This window comes from Lipotes vexillifer, unplaced genomic scaffold (genome assembly GCF_000442215.2).
Source record: "Lipotes vexillifer unplaced genomic scaffold, Lipotes_vexillifer_v1.1 scaffold1126, whole genome shotgun sequence".
NCBI classification, from domain to species: Eukaryota; Metazoa; Chordata; class Mammalia; order Artiodactyla; family Lipotidae; genus Lipotes; species Lipotes vexillifer.
The window spans coordinates 701,060-709,676 of record NW_006781401.1 but is presented as its reverse complement, the minus strand read 5'-3'; the positions used below and the strand labels follow the sequence as shown (position 1 = coordinate 709,676).

General features: G+C 53.2%; 1 protein-coding gene across 2 annotated transcripts in view; it reads right to left on the bottom strand.

Annotated features, from left to right (window-relative positions):
• Positions 1-8,617, bottom strand: part of SLC24A4 (solute carrier family 24 member 4) — a 173,974-nt gene that overhangs the window by 29,191 nt on the left and 136,166 nt on the right. For both annotated transcript variants that reach the window (XM_007454717.1, XM_007454716.1), the window contains one exon: positions 6,890-7,082. In XM_007454717.1, coding sequence (XP_007454779.1) covers positions 6,890-7,082 — 193 coding nt within the window. The remainder of the gene's footprint in view (positions 1-6,889; positions 7,083-8,617) is intronic.

Below are 8,617 nucleotides of genomic sequence, written 5' to 3'. Positions count from 1 at the left end.
TTTCCCTACTATGCTTTAGTAGCTGTTTTTATAAACCACTCATCACCAGAAAGTGAAAATAATACAAATGTCCATCCACTGATGAATGGGGAAATGTGGTACATCCATACAATGGAATATTATTCAGCCATAACAAGGAATGAAGGACTGACACATGCCACAACGTGGATGAACCTTGAAAACATCACGCTAAGAAGGCAGACACAAAAGGCCACTTATTGGATGATTCCATTCATATAAAATGTCCAGAATAGATAAATACAAAGAGACAAAGCGGAGTAGTAGCATTTGCCAGGAGATGGGGGAAGGATGGAGAATAACTGCTAATAGGTAGGGGGCTCCTTTTGGGTGCTAAAGAAAACTGATTGGGGTGATGATGGTTACACAACTTTGTGAGTAGACTAAAAACCACTCAACTGTATACTTCAAAGGTATGAACATTAGGGTAAGTAAATTACACTCCAATAAAGCTGTTATATTAAAAAATAACAGTGCTCAGCCAGTGTCTGTTCCAATTAGGTGTGAACTGACACCTCAGCGCTCCACAGTGACTGACAAGGGCACTTCTTTGAAATCCTGACCTTGACTTACGGGACAATCTACTGAATGTGCGATTTCTCTGGTGGCCCCCGCGACTGAGGCAAAAACAGAATCATTTCCACCATAAAGTGCCGTGTGCCTCTGGGGGCCTGGAGCAGACGGGAACCGTGTGTGGAATTTCACATGTACATGAGCCCACGGCACCAGCAGCTTCTCCACTGTGTTCCCAGATGTACCGAGCGGCTAAGAGGAAGGAACAGGGCCCAGAGTTTTCTAGAGCTCCATTTCTGCAGTATCCCTTCCTGGGTTCAGATAGACTAAGCGGACCTCTCTCTTCCCCGTCAGCACGGCTCTGTCAGTGCTATGCAGCAGATGGGGCTGGGGTGGGGAGAAGGAAGCCCTAGAAGCTTCCCGAAACCTTCAGATGGCTTGCACTGAGTTTTATGCTGCTAAAGGAAGAAAAGGTTTAGCTGTGCCATGCGAGGCCTGAAGAACGCACGCCAGGTCCCAAAGGCCCATAATTCAAGTCAGTTCAACATGGTTTGCTCAACACAGACTCAAGTTCTTTGGCACCTGTGCAGAAGCTAGAAGACACCCCAGGTGGAGGCAATCTCACGGGCTCCAAAGGAAGGAGTTGAAAGAATCCCCTGGTTGGGCTACAGTGCTGTCCCTTAAGCACAACTGGGGTCAGAATGTCAGTGTGCAAATCCTGGCTCTGCCCCTTCCTTCTGTGTGATCTTGTGCGACTAAACCTCTCTGAGCCTCAGTTTCTTCACTTGGGAAATGGGGATAATAACAGTACCCAACTTCCAGGGTTGTCCTGAGGACTTAGTGAGTTCATCTGTGTGAAGCACCCTGTCTGGCTCACTGGAAGTGCTCAATAAGCTTTACTTCCTGTTACCGTTCAAGAACCTCCCACGGCCTGGGCTTCCGCTCCCGACTAGACTGGCTCGGGATGGCGTCCCTAGCTCAAGGGGCACAGGGTGGAAGGGTGGTTCCCCACATGATGGTTGTGTGACTTGGGAAGTCCCACAGCCTCTCCGAGCCTCAGTTTCCCTCTCTGTAAAATGGGGATAATGATAATGCCTCCCTCACAAGGCAGCTGCGAGGACTGAATGAAAGTGCACAGTACAAAGAGGCAGTAGTTAGTCAGGGCTGCCCAGTTTGGAAACCTGCTCTCCACTTAGTAGCTGGGTGACTGTGGGAAAGTCACTTAACCTCTCTGTGCTTCCCTTTCCTTCTCCATAAGATGGAGATGACCATCGTCCCCACCTCACGTGCTGTCGTGAGGATTAAATGAGGGAATACATGCAAAGCTCTTAGAGCAGGGCATGGCACACAGAAGCCCCATAAGAGCCCTGTAAGAATTCCCTATTTTTCACTCAATGCCGGACATACAGCAAGTCCCCAATTAGATGTGGTCACTATAATAATGGTGGACACAAGCGCCAGCAGCCCAGAACACAAGATGTGATTTCTTTACCCTTATGGGGGCAGGAGGAGTCCAGTTGGAGGGAAAGGGTGTGGCCCACAGGGCAGGAGGACGTCTCAGACTGTACGCCAGCCACAAACAGCCTGTACTAAGGGCTTTCCCCAGCCGGGCTGGGGCTCTGGGGTCACCAGCCGGCCACTGCAGGGTAGTGCCTGGGCCGCAGCCCACAGTTTCCACGGGAGGAAGAGCTCCTACTCCTTTTCCTCTCCCACAACCAACAGCTGGCCCAGGAGGCCCGATTACCAGCCTCTGTGGCTCAGAGTGGGAACAGCATGGCTGCGCCCGGTGTCGATATAAATCCAGCATCAGACCGGGTGGGCACCAGATGCAGGCTGGGGCTGGGTGCCCCCGGCTCTGGTCCACAAGCCCAGCGACGCCTCATGTGGGTGGGCAGAGCCCGGGGGGCCGTGGCTGGCGTTTCCACCTCACCTACCCTTCAGCTGTGTGGTGAGGGCAGGAGATGCTACACAAAGTGTATCATGCAATTATTTGCTCAGATTTACCCTGCATGCCTGGAAGTTCCCAGAGGGCAGGCTCCATGGCTGTCCTGTTCCCACCTGGATCCCCAAGGCCCACAACAGTCTGGTATCCAAATATTTACTGACTAAAACAATCCTCTTGGGGCTTCCCTGGTGGCACAGTGGTTAAGAATCCGCCTGCCAGTGCAGGGGACACGGGTTCGAGCCCTGGTCCGGGAAGATCCTACGTGGCGTGGAGCAACTAAGTCCGTGCGCCACAACTACTGAGGCTGCACTCTAGAGCCCGCGAGCCACAACTACTGAGCCCACGTGCCACAACTGCTGGAGTCCACACGCCTAGAGCCCGTGCTCCGCAACAAGAGAAGCCACCGCAATGAGAAGCCTGCGCACCGCAATGAAGAGTAGCTCCTGCTCTCAGCAACTAGAGAAAACCCGCGTGCAGCAGCGAAGACCTAATGCAGCCAGAAACTAAATAAATGAATAAATAAATAAATCTATTTAAAAAAAAAAATCCTCTTGTCTGCAAAGTGCCTGAAACCCAGGGCCCAGCACATAGGAGGCACATAGGGGATGAGCACAGCACCAGGCCTCCAGGGATTCTGGCATCCGTGACCTTTCTAGAACATTGCTTATGGTCCAAGCAGGGGAGGGCATGCGAAGCTGGGTATAATAGAAACCATGAGATTAAAGCACACTGTGATCCAAATGAACATTTACTGAGCACCCATGTGTCACACTGCACAGAGGCAGTGTCTAAAGATCTATCTTACTTACTTATCTTATTTACAGAGACCCAAATGCCATCGGCCCATTTTGTGGATGAGGAACTGAGGTTTAGGAGGTGAAGCAGCTTGCTCAGGGCCAGAGCGCTGGTGAGTGGTAGAACCGAGATTCGAACCCAGGACTTCTGGACTCCAGAGCCCGCCTCCCAGCCTGTCCCCGACCCTGCAGAAGAGCTGCACACCAGATGGCCTGGAGTCACTCCTTGACAGCTGCAGCCACGCTGGTTCCAAGCTCACCAGAGGGACAGATTCTGCTCTCTTCCCAGTGTCCCACCCCCTTACCCCTTCCCTGGTCCCACGCTTCCTTCCTAGGGTCCAGTTTAGGAGAACACGAGCTCCATCCACCCCGAAAGCCCCTCAGGGCCTCCCTACAGCCCCAGATGATTGTGATGCCACAACCGGAGATGAGCGGAAAAGATGAGGAGGGCGAGTGTGTGGACGGAGGGCTGGATACTCGGAATTTCTCACAGTGCTGTGTCCCATCCACTGGCTCTAAATTCCTGTAAGCCTCTGTCCCCACCAGCCTCGATTTCCCTCGGCTGTCATACACACTGGGCGGCAGCCACACGACTGTTCCCACCCATGCTCCTCACGTTGAGGGGGGAGGAGGTGGAGAGGAACTGACTTGTGGTTTCCCAGGGCAACACCTGGAAACACTTCCGCAGGGGCACAAAGGGAGCTTTCCGCAGGGACACAGGAAGCCCCGGCCCATTCCTGAGGGCGAGGAGAGGCAAGCGCTGGGCGGAAGCTCACAGCACTTGGCTCTGCTGCGGGCCGGCCCAGGGGAATGTCCTGGAGCCCCTGGCTTGAAGAGGAACGTGGAACCAACTTCAACAGGAAGCCCCTGCCCACCAGGAAGGGCAGAGCTCCCTGGGGGAAGGGCCCATGGGGGCAGGGACCTGGTCCTGGCCTTTGCAAGAGAGCATTATAAGCACCGCCGCCCGCCCCGGGAGGTGACCTGCCCAGAGTCCCTGCAGGGAGCTAGACCCGATTTCCCATAAGCCACTTCTCTAAGGAGCATCAGATCCTGGCAGCAGGACAAGGGGAGGAGGTAGTTGGCTCTGGGGCCACTCCACAAAGTCCTGCCAAACTCAAGTTTTCAAGGAAATGGAAAGATGAGTTGCCCTTACATGGGGCTGCCTCACTTTATAGGATAGCAGCTACCAAAACGGGCACGTCCCTTCCCTGGTTTCCTGCAGAGCCCTGGTCGATGAGCAGCATCAGGACCAGGATCCAGATGAACCGGCAGTACAGGGTGGTGGTGACGGTGGCCCCATCGGGCCGCATGTCTGTAAGATGGGGATTGCATCTGCCTCCTGGGGCTGGAGAACAGAACACCCCGAATAGTAGCCCCTTCTCAGTCCAACTCCCCAGCAAGGTAGGCTGTTTCCTGGACAACGGATGCATCTCCCTCTCTGTGGCCATACTCCAGGCCTCCTTGGCATCTGGCGTCCAGGTCCTGAGGAACTGAAACCCCACTGGTGATTACAGCCCCTGTTCTCAGCCCCACGTGGACTTGGCTGGTGATGTGACGGCTCGAGGCTATGCGCAGTACCCAGGGGAAGTAAGAAACGCTAGGTGGGGCAGGCCCGTCCCGGTCCATCAGCCCTGGAGCAGGCTCTCCTCTGGGTGGACACAGCTCTCCCTCCCAGAATTCTGCCCCACAGAAAGCTTCTTTTTCCTGCATATCTAAACGGATGATCTGATACAGGTTTCCAGGATCTGGAGACCAACCCTCCCTCCGTCAGTGTCCCAGCCCCAGCCCCAGGGGCCAAGCTCCCACCCAAAGACAGTTCGACCTTTAGCCCACCAGACTAGCTGGCTGAGCATGACCTTTGCTCCCACAGAGTGATCTGGAAGGTAGGCCGATGCGCCAGGGATGTCTTAGAGGCAGGCTGAGATACAGATCCCTCAGCCTTCTGGTCAGCAGAGGGGGCCCTGGGGAGGACCCAACCCCTGGGCTGGGCCCCTCTGTGACCTCAGTGGAGGAAATACATTCCACTTTCTGGGTCTTCCCTTAATGTGAAAGAAGGCTGGGAGGTGCTGACCAGGAGCAGCAACTCCTAACCTGGCCTAGGCCCCAGGAATCCCCTTGAGAAGGCTTGAAAATGTGGATTCCCAGGCCCTGTTCCAGCCCTTGGACTATCTGGGTTTGGGAACCAGGCCCTGAATTTGGAGAAGAGCCCCCGGGTAGCTGTGCTCAGCACGCTCTGGAGACTAATCCAGAAATCCCGAGGAAGCCCTGTGACGCAAATAGAACCTATATTTTCCAGATGAAGCGTGGTGGCAGAGTATCCCAGTCCAGGAGGGCCCACACCATCTATTTGGGAAGCAGGAGTGTCCCCATAAAGATGGGGACGAGGGGCTGGGGCAGCCTCTCCCCCCTACCCCCCAAGCCATGTCCCAAATCAGGTGCGGTCTGTAAGCCTGATGTTAAAAACATAGAATTCTTTTCAGAAAATCATCAAGTTCTGGACTTGAAAATTTGGAATTCTACTGCCTCTCAGGATGGCAGGACACCAAGAAAAAAACCTCCGAGATGAGGCCAAAGCGTTCAGGCCTTCATTTCCCTTCGTGGACTGCAGAGGAGTTTGGTTAAAGATGAAGACAGACTGGGTGTGTCTGGGGACCCGCTCGCACACGAACTCCTGAATTCATTCATTTGACGGATATCTACTAAGCACCTACTATGTGTCGGGCTTGGGCACTGGGGATACAGTGAATGAAATAGACAAAGATTTCGGCCAGCACGGAGCTGATATTTCAGCCGGGGAGACACAAGGTAACCAAATATATAAAATACTTAAATTAGGGTGGTCAGGGAAGGCCACACCGAGCAGGTGACATTTATGCAGAGACCCGAAGAAGGTGAGGAAAGGAGCCATATAGATATAACTGGGGAAAGTGCATTCCAGCAAAGGGCAAGTGCAAAGGTCCTGGGGCAGGAGCACATCTGCTACGTTCTGGGAAGGACAGTAAGGAGGCCAGTGTGGATGCAGCAGAGGTGAGGTCAGCACGGAGCTGGCAGTCAGATGACACTGGGCCCGCCCAATGAGATGGGAGGACACTCAGGGCTGGGGGCAGAGTCACGCCTGTTCTGACTTATTTACAGGTAGGAGATGTCATCAAATAGATAAGGCGTAACTGTCTAAAGGTCACTTATGGCCTTAGAATATCCTGTCCCAGCAAATATACAACGCATGGGCAAAACAGCCTGCCCATGCTGGAAGGGTTGGAGAGCCTGAGCGTGCCCATAAAAATAACATACGTGGCTGTTTTTCTTACTGCATGAGAAAGCCTCGATGCCCTGGGCATTTGAGTGCAGTCACTAGGGGTTACTGGCACTTCCCAAGTCTCCATCTGGCCGACCGTCTGTCACACAGGCTCCCCAACCCTGGGCAGTGCCTGCATCCCAGTGCAGCTCTAACCCACAGTTCAGCACTTAGGAGGTGTTCGCCGAGTGACTTAATGCCCACCCTTTCCACCAGCCTCCCCCGCCCTCATGGGTCCAGCTGTCCATCCTGAAGACCCGGGGTTGGACCCTCGGAACCCCCAGCAGTGTAGCCCGGGAGCCCCACCCCAGCCCCCGAACTCACCGGGCATGGAGAAGGGGGACAGGAAAGCGGCCTCGACCAGCTCTGGCTCCTGGGGTGGCGGCGGCTGCTCCCGCTCCTGTTGCAGCTCTGCAGGGGTTTCCACAGGAACGTTCCCGTTCTCAGTGCTCTCGTGTCTCCCGCTCTGAAGTGGCTTGCTGCTCACACCGTTTGCCGAGTTGATCAGCCTCTGCCTCTGTGTGGACAGGAGGCAAGACAGACACCCAGGAGTGTGACAAAGTGTCGCCCTGTTGCTTTGTTCCTCCCACGTGGCGGCCCTTCAAGGTTTCGAGAACGACGCCCCTGGAGATGGGTTTGCCTGAAAAATGGCCCAGGGACCTTGGAATCCAGCTAAGTTTGCTCATTTCCACTTGGACCAATACCTGCGAGGGTATCAGTCAGAGCCCTGGGCCTCCTCTTCTTAGCGCCAACCTGACAACCCATCCCATGTCACTGGATGACAGCGATCATTCTGTATCCCCCAGTAGATGGGGGATAAACCACCTGAAGACAGTCACACAGGAGAGACTCTGCATAGTTTAAAAATTTTTTTTTCCACACAAAAAGTGCATTTATATTATGTGTCCAACAGCCCAATGATGGTTCACATCAAGATATAGAACATTTCCAGCCCCTCCAAGGACTCCTTTAGGGTCCCCTCTCTCCAGGGGTAGCCAAGGTAACTCCATTCTGACTTTTATAAACATCAATTAGTTTTTCCTGAACTTGAGCTTCCTATAAATGGATTCAAAGAGTACATATTATTTTATGTCTGGCTTCTCTCACTCAGCTGAATATCTGTGAGGTTCATCCATGTTGCTGCACACATCAGTCATTTGATTTTTCAGGGCTGTATAGTAGTCCATCATGTGAATAACACACAACGTATCCTTTGCTTGTTGTTGGGCATTTAGGTTATTTCCTCTTTTTGGTTATCATGAAGAATGCCATGAACACTTGTGTACATGTCTTTTTGTGGACATATGCGCTCATTTCTCCTGGGTATTTATCTAGGAGTGGGATTGCTAGGTCATAACGTACGTGCAGGTTGAACCATTTTACACTCACACCAGCAACAGATTACAGTTTCAGTTGCTTCCCATCCTGGTCAACGTTTGATACTGTCAATCCTTTTCATTTTAGCCATTCTGGTGGATGGGCGGTGGCATCTAATGGTGGTTTTAATCTGCATTTCCCTAACAACGAATGATATTGAGCATCCTGATTGGGTTAGTGGCCATTCGGAAGGCCTCTGCTGTCCAAGTCTTTTGCCACGTGAAATGGGTGTGCTCTGAACCAACCCGTCCCCTTCCCTCCCCCATCTCCTTGTAGCTACTGACCAAGTCTGCCTCCTTTCTACCCAAGCAGAAGCTGACTTTGCTCGCCAAGTCTGTGGGTTTCTACGAAACCAGGGAAACGTAGAGGCCACATTTCAAGAAATCAACAGGTTTTCATGCTCCCAAGAATCTGTTTGCCTTTGCACAGCTCATCTTTGTCTGGCTCCCATTAAAAATATTTATGGGGATTCCCTGGTGGCGCAGTGGTTGAAAGTCCGCCTGCCGATGCAGGGGACACGGGTTCCTGCCCTGGTCCAGGAGGATCCCACATGCCGCGGAGCGGCTGGGCCTGTGAGCCACGGCCGCGGAGCCTGCGCGTCCGGAGCCTGTGCTCCGCAATGGGAGAGGCCACGACAGTGAGAGGCCCGCGTACCGCAAAAAAAAAAAAAAAAAA